Genomic DNA, 22,704 nt, shown 5'->3' with positions numbered 1-22,704 from the left:
TTCCCAGACGCGCGAAGCGGGGCTTGGCGCAGGGCGTCCTGGGAAACGTAGTCCAGGAGTTCCGAAAAGGACCCAAGAGTGGAGGGAAGGAGAATTTTTTGAGATTACTCATTTGACAGAGAAATATATGTCACAGTAACCTGTGTTTGTGGCATCTGAACTTTCACTCTCGAGTTAGGTTAAGTATAGCATCTTTCCATATAGTACATCGAGCATCTGGTTGGCATCTTAAATTACAAAAGGCAGAAACAGTTCTTAGTCTTCCTTTCTCGAATTCTCTCTTTTACCATACTGACTCATTGCCCCCAATTTTTTGCTGACCATGTTATAAAAACATTAGAATAATCTTTGACTCCTCTTCTTTACCTAATACTTACGGTCTCTGGCCAATTATTGCTGCTACTTCCTTTACAACTCAGGAGCCTGTTTGTCTATAGCCCCGGCAAATCTCTTTTCCTTTTCCCCAGACCATTGTAACCTGGGTTTTTTTGCTCAAACTGCCCTTTCAGCCTTCAGAGTTGCTTGAAGTTTCATCCTGCCGCAGCCCTGTAAGTCAAGTTAGGAGGGCCCTTCAGAATGTAGAGCGGGGTTCCAACCTCCCTTAACTGCCAGCTTCCAGCCCCACGGTAGTGCAGAGTAGTGAAAAAGAAGTGTGCTGTCATCATTAAATGCCCCCTCTCTTATTGATCCATCCCTTTATTTCTTACTGCCAGCTTTTCTGGCTCCCCTCTCTCCTGCCCCAAGAACTGGAAGGAGGTGACAGATGGGAAGCAGGCCTGTGCTGGTGGGAACAAGGACCAGAACACAAGGGTTTGGGATCTCCTGCTTATTCAGCTAGTTCTCTCCCTGCTGCCTCTCTTCCCAGAGCCTGAGGAGTCTTCCAAACTTTCTGCACCACAAGGGGCAGTTCTGCCCGACCAGATCCATTTCTAGACCAGAAGAAGAAGAAGAAGGAGGAAGAGGAGGAGGAGGAGGAGATACAGTAAGGGCTTGGAAAGTAGCAGGATTTTTTTTTAAACTTTAAATGGGTGAATATGTAAATATCATGCTCTTTGGCCCTGCTTCTGTGGATCCAGAGCAAAAGCTTGCCATAGCCACCGAAAAAGCGCAAATCCACCCAGCCGCTGCTGTCCAGCCCTGCTCCTCCCCACGCTCCGCAAGGGCACTTGCTCTTCCCTATTCTCACCAGAGAGGCACAAGCGCACCGTCCCTTCCAGCGGCAGGCGGAGGAAAGAGAAAGGGTCTGTTGTTTTTCTCTCGTTGTTTCTCCCTCCCTCACTGCCGATCACCAAGCTGCTGACCAGGTCAGAAAGCCCTGATGGAAATTCTCCAGGGCTGGGCGGGCCCCTGCTCCTCCAGGGAGCTTGTCCTTGACTAATTTTTCTTTGTCCCGATGGGAAAAAGAGAGAGAGAGACATAAAAAAGAAAAACCACAAACTTCCTTTGAAAATCAGCTTGTAGTCGGGGCCTGGAGCGTATGCCCTAGACTCTGCAACTCAGGAATCCCGAAGACGCTCTGAGCAATCTGGGAGTACCTGGGCTGCCCTTCTGCCTGCCCGCACCCTCCTCTGGTGACCCCAGTCGTGGGCGTGAGTCCGGAAGTGGCCACCACCAAGCCTGGACAGCCGCTCATAAACCTGTGTAGACCTGGATAAGCTCTGGCCTTGACAGCTTGGAAGGCAGCTGGGACTGTGGAAATTCCCCTCCTTGGGGCCACCTTCCTCATCGAATTGCCACTACTGAACCCTCTTGCTCTATCCAGGAACAGCACCCACTTCTTTAAGGTAAAAACTTTGTTTTAACCATTTCCTTTATGCCACCCCTCCCCCCACCTCCACCGGGTTCGTTTTCCTCTGCAGCTCTGGGGAGATGTCATGGAATGTATCACCACTTTTTTGGTGCCTACAAGTCTAGATTTTGAGAGGAGCTAAGGCAGGAGGGATATGTAAAAGCGACTAGCTTGTCCCTTCATTTCCTTCATTTAATGAAAACTTCCCTCTGTCGCTTGCAAGCAAATAGACAGGGCATGGTAGAGGTGATGGACTTATTTGGGGGCAAAATTTTAAACCAGGAGTTGCATGAAGATTTGGGTCATACTGAGAAGGAGATTGGGGTGGGAAAGTTCGTGGGGGTGTGCATGTGTTATTGAAGTACCTGCCCATTTTCTATGCTTCTTCCAACTTTTGGCTATTTACTGCCCATGCGAGGGAGGGGCGAGGGTTATTTTAACTGCCTCGCCCACCGCCAGAGGATAATTCGGGCAGGAGAGAATGCGTGGGACTTAAGAAAAAAAGAGGAAGATAATGAAATCCTGATTTGTTTGAGTGCCCTCCCCCTCATCCTTTCCTGCTCTGACACACTCGTGCCCACCCCACCAGGAGTGCACCTTGTAGAGTGGAAATCCTCCATTCCATCTCTTAAGACTTAGCCCACTGGGCTTTGCCCAGTTTCTCTGACACCCAACTCCCTCCGGTTTCTAGCCCCTGGTTTCTTTTGACTCACCCCCTCACCAGCTAGCCGCCTAACCCCCACTTAATTATTGATCATTTCTAGCATTGGAACAGAAAAGATAAGAAATGAATGCTGCTTTTCTCCAAGCTCTTTTAACTTTCTCAGGCTCTGCTTGAAGTCTCAGCCTAACTGTCATTTGGGAGCGGAGGGGAAAAGGAGGTGAGAGAGTGAAAAAAAAAGTGTAAGGTGTGCAGGCAATTTTGGCTAGTCTGATTCTAAGTGAACAACATGTAAATGAGACACAGCTAGCATAAGTTATATTTGAAGCAAAAAGAGGATCAATTTGGGTGACCAGCCTTCTTTTGGTAACTTTTCTTTCTTTTTCCTTAAAGATTTTATTTATTTATTGACAGTGAGAGAAAGAAAGAGAGTGCGTGCGCACAATCAGGAGGAGGGGCAGAGGGAGAGGAAGAAGCAGACTCCACTGAACAGGGAGCCCAATCCCAGGACCCTGAGATCATGACCAGAGCCAAAGGCAAAAGCCCAAATAACTGAGTCCCCCAGACAACCCAAATTTCTATCTTTCAACTTCACCTCCCAGGCCTTAACCTAGTCCTGAATTCCTGCCACTTTATAAGAAGGAAGCATAGTATCAGGTTAGTAGGATGCTGGGGAAAAGACAAGATTTCTAACGTCTAATTTCTCCCCTTTTCTCACCCCGAGTAAGGCAGGGAGGGGAGCTAGGAGGTTGAAGGAGGGTATTTCCCAGGGGACAGAGTTTATGGCTTTTTACTGTTTGTTATCTACAGCCTTAATTAAATGTCTGTGCTGGACTCGATGCTTAGTGCTGATAGAGAGCAGGTTAAACAGGTCCAGGGTTACATCTAAGATAACCTAGGTGGGCCTAGACAGAAAGAACATACGAAGAGGTAGGGAGATGACCGTAGAGGGAGTATTTATTTATTTATTTTTTAAGTTTTTATTTTGATTCCTGTTAGTTAACATACAGTACTGTGTTAGTTTCAGCTGTGTTGTATAGCAGTTCAGCACTTCCATACATCACCCAGTGCTCATCATAAGGGAGTATTTCTATACCTTTTTTTCTTTCTTTTTTTTTTTTTAAAGGTTTTCTTATTTATTTTAGAAAGAGAGAACGCGAGTGGAGGGAAGGGGCAGAGGGAGAGGGAGAGAGAGAATCCCCAAGGAGACTCCCCCTGAGCATGGAGCCCAACAGACACACACAGGCTCGATCTCACAACACTGAGACGGTGACCTGAGCCGAAGTCGAGTCCACCATCACGAGTGGGCAGCCCAGGGACACCTGGGTGGCTCAGTTGGTTAAGCTGATGCCTTTGGCTCAGGTCATGATCGTAGTATCCTGGGATCAAGTCCCACATCAGGCTCATTGCCCTGTGAGGACCCTGCTTCTCTCTCTGCCTCTGCCTGCCGCTCTGCCTGCTTGTGCTCTCTCTCTCTCTCTCTGACAAATAAATAAATAAGATCTTAAAAAAAAAAAAAAAAGTGGGCAGCCCAACCAACTGAGCCACCCAGGGACCCCTGTGAGTGAGTATTTCTTATGTAAATCAGTAATCAGCGCTGTCACATTCCATATAAAGAGTGGGCAAGAGAGTATCGCTGGGTTTAGTTGATTTGGGGAGCAGAGAGGAACTGAAGAGAAGTTGCTGCCTCAACTCCAGATGTGGAAAGTTTACTGACAGAATTTGTTGGAGGACTGGTTTTTGTGCCGTAGTTATTTACCAGAGCCAGTCTCTGACCCAGGTCCCCATGGCCTACATTTCCCCTCTCGGGCCCAGAGGAAGTCCCTCCCAAATCCTTTTTGCTGTGGTTTGGGATTGTGTAAAGTTCAGTAGAGACCTGTGAGGAGAAAGACTTCTTTCTCACTGGTGTTTTATCTTTCGGGGCATGATACTGTCTGTCTTGTCTGTATCTCTGCTCTTCACCCTGAGCACTCAGTGACTATTAATCTTTTCATCCTTGGGATAGAGTGGAGAAAAGGGAACCCTAAGGATACCAGTTTGAGCTCTGGATGGCCCCTGAACAGCTTGGGGGGTGTGGTTTGGTGTAGGGTAGTTGGAGTGACTACCATCGTGGCTAAGATGGTAGATGACGCCTGTTAAAGGGTGAGCTAAAGACCACTGAGTTAATAACGATTTGTACAGCTAACCCTTGAACAACACAGGGGTTAGGGACGCTGACCATTCACACAGTTGAAAATCCATGTATAACTTTTGACTCCCCCCAAACTGAACTAATCACCTATTGTTGACTGGAAGCCGTACCCAAAACACAGTCAATTGATACACATTTTGTGTGTTAGACGTATCATATATATTCTTCCAATAAAGTAAGCTAGAGAAAAGAAAATGTTATTAAGAAAATCAGGGGCGCCTTGGTGACTCAGTGGGTTAAAGCCTCTGCCTTCAGCTCAGGTCGGGCTCTCTGCTTAGCAGGAAGCCTGCTTCCTCCTCTCTCTCTGCCTGCCTCTCTGCCTACTTGTGATCTCTGTCAAATAAATAAATAAAATCTTAAAAAAAAAAAGAAAATCATAAGGAATACACCTGAAACTAATGTAAATTGTATGTCAACTATACTTCAAAGAAAAAAGAAGAACATCGTAAGGAAAATACATTTACATTTACAAAAGAAAACATTTCATATATTTACTGAAAAAAAAAAAAAATCCATGTAGAGTGAACCTGCGTGGTTCAAACCCCTGTTGTTTAAAACTGTACTGTTTTAACATTTCTTTCTCTTTTTTCTTTCTGTCTTTCTACTTTATTTTCCTCTTTCTCTCCATCTTTTTTCCATTCCTTGTCCTTATCATTTCAGGGAAGCTGACTCCATCCAATGACTTCAGTCCCACCAGAATCCTCCCTCCCAACCTGAAAGCCCTGTACCCTCGTCAGTCCCATGTGGCCACAGCCTGTGAGAGGTGAGGGGAGGTCAGGCTGGGGCCCTTCTGTTCACCCAGCTAAGAAAGACATGCATTCCCTATAACCAGGAGTGACTGTGTAGATGCTATCTAGCCTTCCATACTATAGTCCTTTAATAAGACTTTTTTGGGTTCATTTGCTTTCCAGCCCAATGACTTCCTTCTTAGTGGATCAGTCTCTTTTTTCCATACCAAGCCTACATTAGGCAACTCCCCGAGGGCAGGAAAGTCCTTTGGTGCCCCTCAATTGACCTCTTCTGACCATGGAACACCATCAAGCTGAGCTTCCAGACTCTGGTGAGGCCAAGATTCCAGAAGCAGTCAGCTCTGAGAACCAGGAGGTCCTCTCACAACCAGAGGAGCGGCCCCAAGACAAGGATGCTGGAGATGCTGATGGGACAGCTGAAGAACAGGAGCCTGTAGGCCAAGCTTCACTGCTGGCCCAGGGCCAGGATAACCTTGAGTTCCCTCCACCTGATATGAGTTCAAGCCAACTGGAGCTGGCCCCTGGGATACAGCCCGAGGTAGAAACAGTGGGGGCCTGCTCCAGGCCCCAGGAGCTCCCCCTACCCCTCAGGGCCCGACAGCCTGAGCTGGATTTCTACTGTGTAAAGTGGATCCCCTGGAAGGGGGAACGGACACCTATCATCATGCAGAGCACTAACGGCCCTTGCCCTCTTCTTGCCATCATGAACATCCTCTTTCTTCAGTGGAAGGTAAGAGAGAATTTGGATGGGGGGCTCAGAAATTGCTGAGGAAAGTCCTCTTCTGTGACCCACCTCCTTGATCATTCTGCTGTTCTCAGACCAGGAAAAGCTTTCCAGATTATTCTCTGTATTTCTTTAGCTTGAACAAGTGAGATAAGAATTCATAAACACAAGACAAAACAAAACAATTCTCTGTCCTACTCTTGAATCTTCTACTGTCTCGCAAATGGGAATGTCTCGCAATCCTTCACATTCATTCCCTCGCTGCAGTTGCAAGCCTTCTTTTCCACCACGCCCTCCCCTTCCCCTGTCCTTCTGTGTGTTTCTCCTCCAGTGATCTGTGAAAGAAAACACACACATGCCTAACCCTTTGGTCACCACTTCTGCCTCTAGGTGAAGCTGCCCCCTCAGAAGGAAGTGATCACGTCAGATGAGCTCATGGCCCATCTTGGTGAGTGATTGGGTCTTGGAGAGGAATTACACAGAAGGTTCAAGAGCTTACCCTTTCCACTCAGCCAGAAATCCAGAACATTGAGGGACTTCCCATTTGGGGTTCTGATGTGGCAAGGAGGGTGAAGGTCTACAGGGCTTCTGTGCAAGGCTGGGGAATGAAAAGCAAAAATCAAGGCATCAGGAGTCGGGGATTATAACCCTCCTTCTTCCCTGAGATTTCGATGTGACCTTGGGTGGGCCTTTCACCTTCGTCAGTCTATTTCTTCCTCTGAGAAGTGAAAGGCTCTTTCCAGCTCTGAAAGTCTGTGGTCCATGACCATTCTCCAGAAAAGGAAGCAGCTTTTGGGACAATTGGGGAAAGCTGATGAGGGGATCCTATCTTGTAGGAGACTGCCTCCTGTCCATCAAGCCCCAGGAGAAGTCAGAGGGACTTCAGCTTAATTTTCAGCAGGTGAGGCAAAGGTCTCTGGGCACAGGAATTTGCAGGTTTGTAAGGGGACATGTATGCTACAAAGAGAAGCCTTTCTTTTGCTTCTCAAGAAGGCCCCTTAACTATGATTTCTTTCTGCAGGAGGAGGAGGATATATCTCTGTCCTAGAAAATATGTTCCCTTATATAAGATAAAGAAGAGTTGAGGCAAGGGAGGAATGGCATGGCCTGTAAGAGAACCAGGGAAAAGAGGCAAAAAAGATTAATTTTTTTTATTTGTGGAGCTAGGAGTCAGGACAGGGGAGGCTAGAGTAGCCATCATTTTATTCCCCGCCCCCACCACCACCAGCTTTATTGGGATATAACTGGCATATAAGACTGTGGAAGCTGAAGGTGCATATAACTTTTTGATGTGATACAGGCATCATTTTCTTTTCTAACCCCAGAACGTGGACGATGCAATGACAGTGTTGCCTAAACTGGCCACGGGTCTGGATGTCAACGTACGATTCACAGGGGTCTCTGACTTTGAGTACACTCCTGAGTGCAGCATCTTTGACCTCCTGGGCATACCTCTGTACCATGGCTGGCTTGTTGACCCACAGGTGAGGGTGAGATGGCTCAAATGAGACTCGCATCCAGCTCAAAGCGAGATAGACAAGCAAAATTTTACGGGGTAGGTGTTAGGGAGTTAGGGGTTAGATTGGCTTGGGAATGGAATAGGCTTCAGAGGCTGAACCCAGTGTAGAATTCCTTGAATTTTAACCTTTGTGTGTGTGTGGGGGGGGGTGAGCATTCAAATGCAGGCATACCATATGCAAGTAGGTCAGTTCTTCAGAAATGGAAAGTTTCAGGAACCTTTGGTTGTAGGGTTGCAATCCTGTGGGCGGGCTTCATTTCCTTCCTAAAAAGATCTTCATTGTTTTGGTACCACCCCATGCCACCACTGGTGCAGAGTCCTGAGGCTGTGAGCGCAGTTGGGAAACTGAGTTACAACCAGCTGGTGGAGAAGATCATTACCTGCAAGCACTCTAGAGACACCAACCTTGTGACAGAAGGTGACGGCCCTGCTCTCTCTTCTGTGGGTCTTAGGTGGAGGGAATTATGGCTGCCTACGTTTATTGTTTATCATCTGTCTCCCCCCACCACCTCACCCTAGAGTGGAAACCCCATGAGAGAGAGTTTGGGAGGGGGACCTGGGTGGTCAGTGGTTAGATGTCTTCTTTTAGCTCAGGTCAGGATCCCAGGATTATGGGATTGAGCCCTGCCTGGGGCTCCCTGCACAGCAGGAAGCCTGCTTCCCCCCCCCCTTGTGTGTTTTCTCTCTCTCTGCCAAATAAATAAATAAAATCTAAAAAAAAAAAGAGAGAGAGAGAGAGTTGGGGAAATGTCTGTTGCGTTCAGGACGTAACGCAAGGTGGTCACTCAGTAACTATTTGTTGAATGAATGAATACAGCCAGGCTTCAAGGGATTTCAGAAAGTGGGACTATCCGCAGAGCTCTGACAGGGACTCTCTGGGTGATCCTTCTTCCTACTGGGGACTTTGAATTGAAGCCAAGCCCCTCGTCCCCCAACCTTATGCCCTTCTGACAGGCCTGATTGCGGAGCAGTTCCTGGAGACCACTGCAGCACAGCTGACCTACCACGGACTGTGTGAGCTAACAGCAGCTGCCAAGGAGGGTGAACTTGGTGTCTTTTTCCGAAACAACCACTTCAGCACCATGACTAAGCACAAGGTGATGAGGCTTTGGAGATGGGGGTGGGGGTAGAGTGCTGTCACTGCCTCGTAGTTTCTTCTTCCGGGTCAGTGTGTCAGACAGGATAGGGTAGATTAAATTCAGGTGACAAATCACCCCCCAAATCCCTGTGCTTTACCACAGCCAAAGTTATTCTTCATGCTGGATGGCCATTGTGGATTGGCTGCCATTCTGTCCCACATTGTCTTTGCTCTGGGACCCAGGCTAACAAAACAGCCTTAATCTGGAATAGGGGAGGGAAGAGAGGGGGAGGGACACCGTGCACCCACTTTTAACGCTTCTGTCTAGAGACGACACGTTTCGTTTCTGCTACCTTCTCACTGGCCACAGCAAGCCCTAAGAAATCAGCCTGCCCTTGACAGGACAGCAAAGTAAAGTCTTCTCCCCGGAAGGGAATGGAAGTACATGGAAGATGGAGAGGTCTTTGGCTCGCAAAGGATTTCTCCTCAGAGCCATCAGGCCAGCCCCGAGAGCCACTGGAAGTAGGGTAGACAGCAGCATTTTGTGTGGGACCCCAGCACCGAGGTCTCACGCTTGGACCACAGGGACTGCCACACTCCACGCCCCCCCCCCCAACAAGCCGATGGCACATGCATAGACATCTGGGCCTTCTCCCCGCAGCCACACGTGTGAAGGATGCGTGTGCTCACAGCGACATGCTCTAACTAGCACACCAGACGAGTCAAATGGTCTTTGCATCTCAGCTGATTCCTGGTAGTAAAGTGCCTCTGGGTTGGCTCTCCCACCAACGAGTTCGTCCTTCTCTCTGCAGAGTCACTTGTACCTACTGGTCACTGACCAGGGCTTTCTGCAGGAGGAGCAGGTGGTGTGGGAGAGCCTGCACACCGTCGACGGAGACAGCTGCTTCTGCGACTCTGACTTCCACCTGAATCACTACCTCGGCAGGGGGCCTGGAGCAGGGGGTGGCGGGGGCTCCCCTGAAAAGCAGCGCCAGGTAGACCAGGTATGTGGGCTCTTTGGGAAGGGGCGCGGAGAGCTAGTCTGCTCACGAGCTCTTTGCTGGAGGTGAGTAAGATGCGATTCCTCCTGTAGATGTCACGACCCACGATACCCGTGCCCACTTACAGTCACTTCCAGACCACCTCCGTCCCCACAGATGATGTACTTGGCTGTGGGTCTTGCCCTGGAGGGGGAGCTGGTGAATGTGAAGGAGAAGTAAGACGGGTTTGGAAACCTAGAACCAGGTTGAACGTCCCCCAAGCCGCGGCCACCTCACTGCTCCTGTTCTGTCCGCCTCTTTCTAGGACTACCTGATCGCCTTGTCCCTGCAGCAGCAGCCACAGGGCACGCTGGGTCTTAGCGACTTGGAGCTGGCCCAGCAGCTTCAGCAAGAGGAGTACCAGCAGCAAGCAGCCGTGCTGCCCACGCCGGTGCGGGCCTCACCACAGGTGAGCAGCTGCCCCCAAAGGCCCTGAACCCCACTCTGCTCCTTCCCGCAGTGCCAACACTTGTCCCTGCAAATCCTGCACTTGTCTCTTTAAGGGGTTCCTCCCCCCAGGGTCCCATCTTCTCTCTCCCCACCAACCCTCCTGATCCGGCCCCCAGGACCTACTAGAACCTCTGTCCTTGTACTCTTCTGGGCTGACAAGTGACCCACTGTTAAATCTCATACAGGGGAGAGGAGCCACATCTGGTCGCCCAGTCGGGGAGCGTCGACAGAGGCCCAAACAAGAGTCAGACTGTGTCCTCCTATAGCTTTGCCCAGGGGCTGCCCTGCCTCTTTCTCGGAGGCCATGGCTGTGCTGCTTGCTTCCCCCAGCTCCACCCCTGAGATATGCAGGGTAACTTATTTATGGACTGTGGGGGATCCAAGTAGGTGGTCAATGCCAAGGTCAGATTTGGTGACATCTTGCCCTCCTATGCTGCTGCCTTCTCTGCCTCCCAGTCATCCAGGGCAACGCTGGGGTTGGTGGGGTGAGGATTTCTGGTTGCCAGCTCACCTTTCCTAGAACAGTCACACCCACAGACGGACTCAGGCTCCAGGGCGAGGTCCTTGTCTAGAATGCACCTCCCCTGGCCAGGCCCTCCTGCCGGTCCTGCTGGCCCGACTCCAGTTGTTTCAGGGTTTGGTTTGGGTTTCTATCTCCATTATTTGTAATGCTTTCCTAGGGGTTTGGAAATAAAACTTCGTTCCTGAGATCTGTTGTTTGCCTTGCCCTGTGGCTCGTGGGGTTAAGTATTTGACCCAATTAAGGAATACAAAAAGGTGGGGGAGGTTACAGAGGCCCGCAGGGGGGCTTTGCATGTCATTCCTAATAGGGCCAGCAGGGGGAACCAAAGCCTGCCTCTTTTCTTTTATGTCTCTTTTTACTAGTTTTTGGTAGGTCTTCGAAATGGTAATCTGGTTTGGGAGGGGAGTTTCCAAGTCCCTGCTTTGGACAGATGCAGTTTAGGGGTTGTGCTCCCTGCTAACCTAAGACTTCCCAGGCAGGGGAGGGCAAATTGATCAGATGGTCCTTTGCTACCTCTATTTCTGACCTTATTCTGGCTCCTGTTTCTCAGTTACTTTGCCAGAAATTTCCTGGGGAAGAGAGAATAATTGAGGGGTGGGGGGAACCTTGAGGGGGGCACTTATTGCAGCCCTAGAACCTCAAACAGGATCCCTGCGGAATATCCAAGTGCATATCAAAGCACCTCCAGCTTCAAGGTCTCCTCCCAGCCCATGTCCTGCTCCACCCAAACTTCAATCAGGGAACACAAACAACAGTGAAGTTTGCCAAAAGAATTCAAGAAATCAGGAGATGTTCTGGTCTGGGTATGGGAAGGATGAATAGGGAAGAAACCATCAAAGAGCTGTCTATACCCAAGACAGAGATGGGGTACCCTGGTGCAGGGATCACTTTGAGATGAGGAAACTAAGGGATTCAAAAGAAACTTCAGATTCTAGCCTCAACAAGAAGCTGGAGCATGTGGTGCTCAGTGAGGAGTTATCCTATTTGGAGGTCCAGCTGATTTCCTGCAGGGCTCTCAGATCCTTGGATGTCATGGCGTGGTAGGGAGGGCAGGAGCCCAGGGAGGCCTCAGAGGTCTTCGGCCCTGCACAGGGCTAGTAGGGCTGACCGGCAGTCCCCTTTCACTGCTTCCTGCAGAAAAAAGAGTCAAGTGTTAGATCCCACTACCACCATGGCCCAGGCATTCTGTTTCCTCCGTTGTGCTGGTCCACAACTATCTGATGTCAAGAGTTGTGTATGAAATTAACCAAAGACTCATGAGTTCTCCAAGGCATGAATATGCTAGGTGGTGTGCACGGAGGGCAGAGTGGAGTTGATGGGTGAAGCTCTGGGGCTCTAGGTTAAGAACTAGCCAAGTCTCACCTGGAGAGAAGAGTAGAGGGACTTGCCAAATTTCTTTTTGAACTCAGCTCGGATGCTTAGAAGGTCAGTCTCACTTCGGGAGATAAGGATACGCATCAGGACTTGGTAATTGGGCTTGAGGTTCTGGTAGAGGGAGAAACAGAAGGGGGAAAGGGTGATAGGTAGTTAGATTCTCACCGAGTGGAGACAGGGCAGCATGGTAAATTACTCTAGAAAGGGGAAGTGAGGGGTGAGTCCTGGCAAAAGAGAAGTGTAAGAGGAAAATTTATCCTTGTCCACCCTAATGGAAAGTGATTCCGTGGGAAAGACCAGTCTCTGTGGGAGCAGCTGGGGTAGCTCTCCCTCTGGCCTCGTGTCTTTCCTGGCCATGCCACTAGCTTAGAGCCTCATTCCTCCAGATCTTGGGCGGCTCCAAAGTCAGCTACTCACAAAAAGGGTAGGAGAAACTTGCTACCTATAAAGACTTCCAGCATGAAAGCCAGGAAGTTTTTAACTTCCAAGTCCAGGGACGATATACCCAGCCTATCCCCACACTGAGCTGATGGAGCTCTGAGAGGGTGCAGGGTCATGTGACTTATGGTTCTGAGCCTGACCTACCAGGGCCACCCCATGGCCCCATCTGTATACACCAGTTTCTCCTGGTTTGACCCCTGGGGTCCAACATCACTGTCTTCCTCCTAAACCTGCACCAAGCCTCCCGCCTTTTGGTTAAAGAAGGTAATGCAGGGTTTGGCTTAGAAATAATAGAGGTATAATATGTGAATATAATTATAAATCATGAATTATAATTGATTAGATCAAATCATGAATGCTAATGGATCATAATAAATGTGTTATCATGAGAGATTTCTAAATAAAAACGTTGGTTGCAAAAATTCTATTTATGTCATGGGCTGGGTGCTGGCGCTGTCACAATTTCCTAATAGCTTCTTTCCCAGTGTTTCCTGTTACTTGACTCACGAGACCCTTCCCAGAACTGCCTGATACCCACACTTCTGGCATCTACACAGATCATAAATTCCCATTTAAAAAAAAAAAAAATGAGGAAGTAACAACAGGATGCTGTATTTCATTTGGAATCATTACCTCATTGTCTGCGCTGATGTCTGCTTTATCTTAAATTTCATGTATTATCAATTTTGAATTGTGATAAAGATTATTGATGGCTCCCCAATATTCCATTCTTTCCCTTCTTCCAACTCTTATTACTTCAAAGTCGTAGAATTGGGGCAATGTCCTCACTAACTGACTTTTTTTTTTTTAAGATTTTATTTATTTATTTGACAGAGATTACAAGTAGGCAGAGAGAAAGGAGGAAGTAGGCTCCCTGCTGAGCAGAGAGCCCGATACGGGGCTCGATCCCAGGACCCTGGGATCATGACCTGAGCTGAAGGCAGAGGCTTTAACCCACTGAGCCACCCAGGCGCTCCACTAACTGAATATTCTTACTGATGCATAAGTACCCTTTCTAGCAAGCCTACATTAAACATAATTCTTGCCTTGTTCCTTGAGAATGTCCTTGGCATCTTATACTTCCCTGGGAACTTTTTTTTTTTTTTTAAAGATTTTATTTATTTATTTGACAGAGAGAGATCACAAGTAGGCAGAGAGGCAGGCAGAGAGAGAGGAGGAAGCAGGCTCCTTGCCGAGCAGAGAGCCCGATGCGGGACTCGATCCCAGGACCTGAGATCATGACCTGAGCCGAAGGCAGCGGCTTAACCCACTGAGCCACCCAGGCGCCCTTCCCTGGGAACTTTTAATAAGCATTCATTCTCTGGTTCAGACTGGTCCAAATTTTCCTAGATAGGCTTTCACTGAAGGTCATTTTTCCGAATAAATATTTGTCACAACGTATGTTTTCACATATTTCTCATGAGAGGATAAAACAAGCATATTATTGAGTTTTTCCTTTTTAAAAGAAGTTTTCAGAAAAATAGGCCTATATTATTTTTTGACTCCTACGTCTAGGATAAACCTGGCATTTACAGCCAAGAGCATGGGTCCTACAATCCAATTATATTATAATCACTTACTGCTGGGATAAATTTATTGATGACAGGAATCTAGACAGATAACCACAACTCTTCAAACCAGTCTTAGTGTTGGCTTGGTGTAACAGTACAGACATTATTGGGGAAGTAAAATATTTTTCTACTGTCAAAATGGAAATCTCCATTGATGATAAAATACGTACATATATGTACTATCTTTTGAATAATTGCCAATAAGGCATGGTGATTTCTCACTCAGTACACAAGAAGCTATGCCACCTACCAAAATGATAACGACTTTTATCTTTACAATTTGGATGAGTTTTTTTATTTATAGATGTTGGGGGACAGATGTTAGGAGGCCTCGCCCAATTAATAGAATGACTAGATTCTGTGTATGGAATTACTTAAAAGCAATGTCACCAATTTAAGTGTGGATAATATGGGACAAAGTCCAACTATTGTGGAGGAAGGCGGTCCTGGGTGCTAGGACTCTAATGGTATAGTTTATAGTATAGACCAACACCTATGGTACAGACCAGGAGTTGACACATGGCAGTTCAATGTCCTATAGGACCATTATGTGTGTGTGGTTTTTAATTATTTTTAAATTCCAGCATAAATAACATATCATGTTATAATAGCCATTATATGTTTTATGGGAGGCCTATATTATTTATTAGCTGTATATGACCTTGGGCAAATAACTTAACCTCTGTACCTCAGTTTTTTCATCTATTAATTGGAATGTGTATAACAAGCCCAGCATAGGCCCTGGGACACAATGAGCATCCAAGAAATGCTGGCTCTTGTCATAATTCTTGCTAGCATTGTCACCATTATTACTCTGGTGATAATTGGTGAAATTGGACATGGTGCTGTCCTCCAGAGAAAATTCATACCTATAGCTGGCCACCTAGCCATCAATTAGGCCCAAATTTTGGCATCAGTGCCCTTTTGAGTCAAACTCATTTAGTTTTAACCACAGTCCACACCTGCCTCTCTTCTTCACAAGACAGTTAGCAAGCCTAGGAAAAGAGAGCTGCACTATGTTTATAAGCTAAATAGAAGGTTGTCACATGATCAACAGCATGAAACGTCCTCTTTCTTGCCTAGAAGATGTCTCCCCCCAGTTTTTGTTCCAAGGGGAGGGAAAAGAAACCTCCCTCTCACCTGGACGGCTTGATGAAGTTTATCGGCAAAGTACAGCGGTGTGTTCCTGATCACTGAGACTGGAAGCAGAGAGGGAGAGATGGAGAGAGCTGGCTTCCGAGCCAGATGAGAGCCCTACCCCGCATGTGCTCAGCAGGCCCTACCTAGGCTGAGCAGGGCCGCCTGAGCATCTCCGTGGAAGAGGTGGTGGACGGTCTTCTCTAGCTCGTGCCCAGTACACCGCTGGTACTGATCAAACACTTGTGGTAGGTGTGGGAGGTAGTTAGAAAGATAAATGGGTGCGGAGATTGATAATCACAGAGAAGGATAAGCCCTTGGCCCAAACTCATCATTACAGTAAGCTGGGAAGACAAGAAGTCTTGTGTGTACCTCGGACGAGGTGTTCAGGATTTCGCTGGGTGAAGATTAGGACCCATGTGCCCTCTGTGCTGGGCCCTTCAGCCTGCCTTAATGCCTGGGAAGGAGGAGTAATCCGGGATCATTGGTTGGGGGTAAGGGAGCCACAGTTGTGATGTTCCCAGAATCCATCATCATGGTGGTGGAAACGGGATTCAGAGTGGAAAAGCTTAATGGGACCTGTGAAGCTACTGCTTCTATTTATGATTAAAACAGACAAACAAAAAAGGAATAGGGCTAAGATAGGGACTCTGCCCTCACAGCTCAATTCCCCAATGTGGGGAAATCCTGGCACTCAATGAATTAAATAATCTCCAAGGGAAGGTCTGAGGAGGGTTCCCCCACCCAGATGTCCCTGAGAGGATACTGTGTCAGTTGAGGAGCTCACTTCCTGTGAGTTCAGGAATCAGAGGCTAAGTAAGTGAACGGGCTTCAGATGGTCACTAATCGACACTTCATGTCCTCACCTGTCCCTGAGGACTCCTTCCCCAAGGCAAAGAGAGGTTTGCAGGACAAGCGGGTACACCTGTCCCTGGCTCTAGGAGCCACTGGAGGAGGGTGTCTTACGTGCACGGCCAGGCAAGCTCCTTGCCCCTGCTCACCTGGACATCCTGTTCCACCAGGTTATAGTCGATGATTCCAGAGTAGCTCTCGCGACCCCCCTAGAAGAAACTCTCTCAGGAGGACTTTCTGAGGGGGAGCTTTTTACCTCCAGGACAACCAACCACACTCCTCCCCTCAAAACCTTCTCTTGCTAATTACACCCAAGCAATGCTGCCCGCTCCCCCACAGGCCAGTCCTCTTCACCTTGGCCAGGGCTAGGAGCAGTTCCTGCAAGATGCCGCTGGTCTCAGATTTGATGTCCTCCTCTGCCTCAACCTGGAAATCTGGGGTAGGGTTAGGAGCTCTCTGAAGTCTGATTTTTCCCAGTGTAGCTATTCCCTGTCATATGCCCAGCCCACTGCCTACACTGTCATCTCTGGCTGGGGGTAGCTTGACGGCTGCCAGTTCCCAGGATGGAAGGCAGAAGCACCATCATGGCCACCCTGAAAACCGCCCGAAGCCACGAGTAATGCAAGCGCTGTAGGGTCATGCATCAAGCGGGGACAACCTGCTTGGGGAAGGAGGCCTTTGTTATTTGAGTGGTAGGCAGGCAGTCAGCGGGGACAGGGACACCTCCATTGTGAGGCCAGATGGCTAGGGTCTGACCCCCTCACTGAGGCAAGGAGAAGTGACGTGGAAGGATGTGAAAAAGTGAAAGAAAAAGAAGAAGGAAAAGAAAACCAGAAGCAAGAAGTGAGAGGTAGGAGATAGATTAAGACAGGCTGAGAATGGACACAAAGGAAAACTGGGGAAAGAAAAAAAAGAGGGGGGGTGTTCAGATGCGGAGGAGAGAAGGCCAGTAAGCAATGAGTGGCTGAGGCATGTGGCAGTCAAGCAGGGGCCTGAGGGGGAGTACCGATAACTTAGAGAGCAGGTCCCCCACCCTCCCCCCGGGATGCAGCAAGGTTCCATTCAGCCTGGGATGTGGTGTGACGGCAAAATCAGGAAGGGGCTGGGAAGATGACATGGGTACCCTCAGGACTGTCACAGTGCCCAACGTTGTCATTACCTTGGAATCTGCCCCGGAGCCCCCGACTAAGAGGGCTAATCATTGCTTCTCTTTCTTTAATGATCTCATCTGGCTCTTGCCCCTGGGAGACTGAATACTGGCAAGGGTGAGTGGGGGGAGAGACCCCAAGGGAATAGCGCTGGGGCAAACAGGTCCCCAGAAGGCTTGCCTGTAGGGAGGGTGGGAGAGCAGGGGCTGTCCTGCCATCCCTTTCCCCCCTCCTCATATGCTCTTACTATGTTTGTAGACCATCAGGCACTCCTGCAGCTGGGCTGGGCTTCGGGTGGCAAAAATTTCCACAGCCACATCCTCAGGAGAACCAGAGCTCTACAAGAAATTGGGAGACCACTTTGACACTGGGCCATGCCATGAGGATGGTAGAGAGCAGAGGCTGACCACCTGTCAGTGTGGGCTGTGTAAAGGGGACCCCTGCCAAGTCGACCTTCTGGAGCAGGCAAAGGCAAGTTGGTCAACCCTCTCCTCCCCTCACTGGTGTCCTCACTTCCTTGATGGCTAGTGAGCTTCCACTCCTGGTACCTTCAAGGCTGTCCTCAATTCCTGGGCATCGAACTGAGCAGCAGGCTGCAGCAAAGCCATCACGATCCTCTCGAGGCTGCCAGAGAGTGCCGCCTGCAGGGACTTCCGTAGGTCCTATAATAAATGCTCCCCGTAGCAGAGGAGTGGAAACCATGGGGAGGGCCCCGGATGTGTGGGGATCTCTGGGGAGATCTGGTGGGCTGCTGTTGGCTGTACTCCACGTCTTCTAAGGGGCTGCTCACCCCAGTCTGCTGCTCCTGGGAAGCCAGTGGCCTCACCTGTTGGGTGCGCTCCTGGAAGGCTCGAGAGATGAGCTGCCTTTGCTCTCTGCTCCTGTTGGTCAGTACGCCCACGATGGCACTGTGGTCCACACCTGAACAGAGATGAGGGCTGGGCTATCAGCTGGGCAGAAGCCAACAGAGTCTATACAGGGCAGGGACCTCCTTCTTCCCAGACTTGAAGCCTCCTGAGGAGGAGAGAAGGCGATCCAGGAAAGGGCTGTGAACAGCAGGGGTTGTGACACCTCCACTTCCATTTGGCCTCAAAAGAAGATGCAGGGCTGCCTGGGGGTCTCAGCTAGAACTCTTGATTTCAGCTCAGGTCGCAGTCTTAGGCTCTGTGCTCAGCAGAAGTCTGCTTAAGATTCTCCCCCTCTGCCCCTCACTTCACCGCTCCTGAGCATTCTCTCTCTCTCCCTCTCAAAAAAAAAAAAAAAAAAAAAAAGAAAGAAAAAAAAGAATTAAAAAAGAAGACCCAAATAAGATGCCAAAATGGCATGTGAACCTGATCCAAAATTAGGTGAAGCTGACCTGGTGTGGTGGGGGAGAAATGGCTTGGTGATCATAGACTTAGATTAGAACCCCAGCCCTGCCATTATGAGCTGTGTGACCTTGGGCCAGCCTCTTTGTCTCACCAAGCCTGTCTCCTCACCTGTAAAATGGAAATAAGACTTACCTCACAAGGGTGTCCTGAGAATGGGAATGACATACCTACCATGGTACTTGACATACAAGAATTAAGGCATTCCACAAACATTTACTGAACAACATCACTTCCTCCTTCCTTCTTGGTCTGCAGACTGGTTTCTAAAAGGTGGATCCCCAGGGGCAGAGGGAAAAGGGCTCACCTTGGCCTGCAATGGCCCTCAGCAGCCTTTGCACGTCCTTGTCCACGCTGAAGCTCAAGAAGGTCCTGAGGGTGCCCAGGGTTCCCCAAGCTGCAGTCTGTAAGAACATGAGGGGTGGGGGGTTGCGGGGAGCGTCACATGTCTGCACACACCTGCCCCAGTGCCTCAGCAGGGCCCTTGGCCTGGTCTCAGGGCCCGCTCTCCCTTTTCCCATCCCCTATTCTCTCACAGCCCTGGAGTTGATATAGTAACAATGATTCTGATGATCACAGTCCCTACCTTGTTGGCCAGGCCCAGGTGGCTGAGGATCTCCTGGGTCAGGGATGGTCTTGTCTTCCCACTGGTTACAGACATGGTATGACTGGCTGTCCCAAGGAGGGAAACAGGAGCGAACTGTGGAGAATTTCCTGGCCCTTTGGGCCTCTTTATGACCGCCAGAGCCCTGAGGCCCATGTCCCATGCTGTTCCTTTCCCATGTTGCAGAGAGAAAATATCGACCAGTTTGGCAGGTTTGGGAGCCCAAATGGAGGGGTAAATGGAAGTCCCCATCTTCCCTACCTCTCACCCCTCCTTCAGGAAGCGAGGATTGATCAGGAATGCTGCTAGAATAAGCACCAAACAAACCCTCCCTGACTCCAGGGTGGGTCCCAAGGCTTCCAAACTTTGATCTCAGGGGGATGACCCCCTTCTGAGATCCACATCCCTTCCTTCCGGTGGTCTGGCTAGGGATTCCTGAGGCGGTGTAGGGGAGGTGAGGTGATGTGGCTGGATGAAGTGTGTGGGGTAGGAGATAATAACTCCGAAAACACCCATCCCCCTTCAGCCCCAGCCCAGGAGTAAGTAAGCTTCTGTCCCCCTGCCCACCAGGCTGCCTACCTGTTGCTGGCCTTTCCCCCTCAGAGTCTCTGACAGTGACCTTCAGCTCAGCAGGTGGGACTCCGGGGCTGATGTATGCGTTCCTATGGGTGCATAGGTGCCTGCCAAGGGAGCAAGCCCTCACCTTAGAAAAAGAAAACTCCTTTCTCCCTCTCCCAAGGGATCCACAAGCTTTCCCTCCTCCCTTCCCCCACGAGGGCCCAGGGCCAACACTTACCCAGAGGTGCTGGGGGAGAGGTGGCCGCTGTCACAGCCTGGCAGTTGCCGGTGTGGGCACCAGCTTCTGTGTGGTCTGCTAGAGGAGAGGGGGCGTGTGCAGCCTGGGCTGGGCAGCCAGTCAGATGACCTCTCTAGCAGCCCCGCCCAGCTGTCACCTCCCGCCGCCGGCCCCTCCCAAATGTGGGAGAGGACCAGGCCAAACCTGGTCCCACAGGCAAACCCCTCCCAAGCATCTTTCCTCCCAGGAGCCAGGCCTCAGCCCCTGGAGAGAATTTTCCTAAGCCTTTGGGCGCTCAGCGGGACACAAGGGGCTTTGTGCGTCGCTTTCCCCGTGGGGCCAGGTGGGACCACAGAAGCCCAGTCTTCGAGTACAGCTTCTGACCTGGCTCTGCCTCTGGCCCCAGCTCCCTGGGGGGACAGGTCAGACAGGCTCCAGGCTGATTTAGAAGGCTGATAGAGAAAAACCTGTTGGGGCACATACCAGCGGGACACCCCAGCCTGCACACCCCAGAGGGGGTCCTAACCCCCAAACTCCCTATTAACTTATCAGAGCCAGCCAGCCTGGGTGGGAAGGGCAGGGGGACTGTTTGGATCTGTGAGGAAGAAAGAGAGCAGGTATTTGAGAGTGGGAGCAGATCAGCAGAGTCACCAGAGAAAAATGCAAAGGGTGTTCCCTGTGGACAGAAGCATCATGGTCCCAAAAGGCAACAGGGAGATGGGAGAGGCTACCTGGGTTTCTGTGTCTTAGATTCCTTCTGGTGCCTTTTGGCTGCGACGCAACCGCAGCAGCTAGGCTTGGGGCTGTTGGTGCACAGAGTAGCAGCTGAACAGCCCTGGGGAGCCCGGGGAGCCCCTGAGCAGGCAGTCACTTGATCCCCACAGCCAGCTCCCTGGGACCTAGAAGCTGTCTCCTTCCTGCTTCCCTAGAGAGGTCGGGTGGGGACTGGGCACAGAAGCTGGAGGGCTGTTCCCACTCCTCTGTCCCTCTCCCCGCCAAGGAAGGCCCTTGTTGGTTCTCTTACATCCCTGAGGAGGGATCTGCCTCTCTTCCTCAGAGCAGACTAGACCTCAGAATGCATGAAGGTAAATTTCCTGGGTGGCAGTCACTGCTTCTCACTTTGTGTCCTGTTAAAGTGGAAAACATCCACCAATTTTTGCCATGAGAATATGGGTTCAAGGCCCAGCTCTGCAGCTTTTTCTGTTCTGTAATCCCAGCTAGTCATTTCAGGTCTCTGTGTCTGTTTCTTTACCTGAGAAAAAAATGGGACTGTTGGGAGAGGCTGAAGAGGCTGAAATGTGTGGAGAGGGCATCCTGGGTGGACTGAATTATGTAATATATGTGACTGCATTTGGCAGAGAAAAATGCCTTTGAAAATAAGTCTGCTAGATTTAATAAATAAAAATACAGGACACCCAGTTAAATTAGAATTTCAGGTAAACAACTAATGATTTGTTGGTATTAAGTATGACCCAACTTTTTCATAGGATATACTTAGGATAGCAATCATTTGTTGTTTATCTGAAACTGTGATTTAACTGAGCATCCTGTAATTTACCTGGCAACTTGGAAGATGGGACTCAGTTTCAGCTTGGTGATTAAAAGCAAAGGTTCTGGAGCCAGACTTCTTGAACTCAGAATTCTGGTCTGCTATGTGACCTTAGCAATTATCTCAACTTTTCTTTCTTCTTTTAAAAAATTTTAAATATATTTTATATATTATATATTTTATATATTATTTTATATTTTATTTATCGATCAGACAGAGAGAGAGAGAGAGAACAAGCAGGGGGAGCAGCAGAGGGCAAAGCTGACTCCCCACTGAGTAGGAAGAGTCTGATGTGGGGCTCGATCCCAGGACCCTGGGACCATGACCTGAGCCAAAGGCAGATACTTAACCAACTGAGCCACCCAGTTATCCCTCCCTCAACCTTTCCGTGCTCAATTTCCTCATCTTCAAAGCAGAGGTAATAATAGTGTTTATATTATAAGCTATTGTGAGAATTAAATAAATTAATACATGTAGAGCACTTTTTTTATTTTTTAAAAGATTTTTATTTATTTATTTGACAGAGAGAGACAGCGATAGAAGGAACACAAGCAGAGGGAGTGGGAGAGAGAAAGGCAGGTTCCCCTCCAAGCGGGGAGTCCGATGTGGGGCTGGAACCCAGGACCCAGGATCCAGAATCATGACCTGAGCCAAAAGCAGATGGTTAAACCAACCAGTTAACCAACCAGTTAATGGTCTGAGCCACCCAGGCAACCAGTTAGAAAAGTGCTCTGCACAGACTAGCAGGTCCACATTTCAAAATGTTAACTTATATGTAACAATAAATATTGATATAATGTATGTAATTTTATAATGATAACTGTTACTGTTAACTTGTCTCCCTGTGGAGTCCCTTTTGGCTCTGTTCTGCAACTTCTATCTTGCCAATCTTCAATCTGGCCACAGGAGGGCATTAGAAGTCACCGAGAGCAGAGAGCCCCCTAGTGGCCACTTGAAGTCTTCAAGGCTCTGGCTCCACCCACAGATGTCCCCGGGCTCCTTTTGCGCACTTGTTAGAAAGTGCAGTCTCCGGAGAATGTCAGGTTCTAGGTGGAGTTGGCGGGCAGGCATGGTCAGCAGAAGAGCCCCAAGGAGACACCTACTCAAGGGTACCCCCACTCCCACCCCCGAGACCTCAAGA

General features: G+C 49.3%; 2 protein-coding genes across 5 annotated transcripts; one reads left to right on the top strand and one right to left on the bottom strand.

Annotated features, from left to right (window-relative positions):
* Positions 1-13: 13 nt before the first annotated feature.
* MINDY1 (MINDY lysine 48 deubiquitinase 1) lies at positions 14-10,909 on the top strand. 3 transcript variants are annotated; one of them, XM_032302124.1, is made up of 12 exons: positions 14-548; positions 866-1,784; positions 5,302-5,404; positions 5,553-6,120; positions 6,505-6,562; positions 6,951-7,015; positions 7,440-7,598; positions 7,949-8,051; positions 8,588-8,730; positions 9,524-9,715; positions 10,017-10,160; positions 10,387-10,909. In XM_032302124.1, exons 4-12 carry the CDS (start codon positions 5,668-5,670, stop codon positions 10,465-10,467), a joined length of 1,398 nt encoding a protein of 465 aa, XP_032158015.1. In that variant the 5' UTR covers positions 14-548; positions 866-1,784; positions 5,302-5,404; positions 5,553-5,667; the 3' UTR covers positions 10,468-10,909. The 3 variants fall into 3 exon arrangements, with proteins under 3 accessions (XP_032158015.1, XP_032158014.1, XP_032158016.1); XM_032302123.1 differs by having other exon boundaries at positions 14-1,784; XM_032302125.1 differs by lacking the exon at positions 5,302-5,404 and having other exon boundaries at positions 14-1,784.
* Positions 10,910-11,020: 111 nt separating this feature from the next.
* On the bottom strand, positions 11,021-20,122 carry ANXA9 (annexin A9). 2 transcript variants are annotated; one of them, XM_032302144.1, is made up of 14 exons: positions 20,015-20,122; positions 19,798-19,898; positions 19,201-19,314; positions 18,922-19,018; positions 18,074-18,168; positions 17,796-17,909; positions 17,495-17,585; positions 16,454-16,533; positions 16,249-16,308; positions 15,620-15,704; positions 15,394-15,489; positions 15,251-15,309; positions 12,087-12,209; positions 11,021-11,855 (listed from the first exon to the last, which is right to left on the bottom strand). In XM_032302144.1, exons 3-14 carry the CDS (start codon positions 19,273-19,275, stop codon positions 11,793-11,795), a joined length of 1,038 nt encoding a protein of 345 aa, XP_032158035.1. In that variant the 5' UTR covers positions 19,276-19,314; positions 19,798-19,898; positions 20,015-20,122; the 3' UTR covers positions 11,021-11,792. The 2 variants fall into 2 exon arrangements, with proteins under 2 accessions (XP_032158035.1, XP_032158034.1); XM_032302143.1 differs by having other exon boundaries at positions 19,201-19,286.
* Between the last annotated feature and the right edge of the window lie 2,582 nt (positions 20,123-22,704).

This window comes from Mustela erminea, chromosome 10 (assembly GCF_009829155.1).
Source record: "Mustela erminea isolate mMusErm1 chromosome 10, mMusErm1.Pri, whole genome shotgun sequence".
Taxonomy (NCBI): Eukaryota; Metazoa; Chordata; class Mammalia; order Carnivora; family Mustelidae; genus Mustela; species Mustela erminea.
Note: the sequence above shows the minus strand (reverse complement) of the source record. Positions and strands in the feature narration are given on the sequence as shown.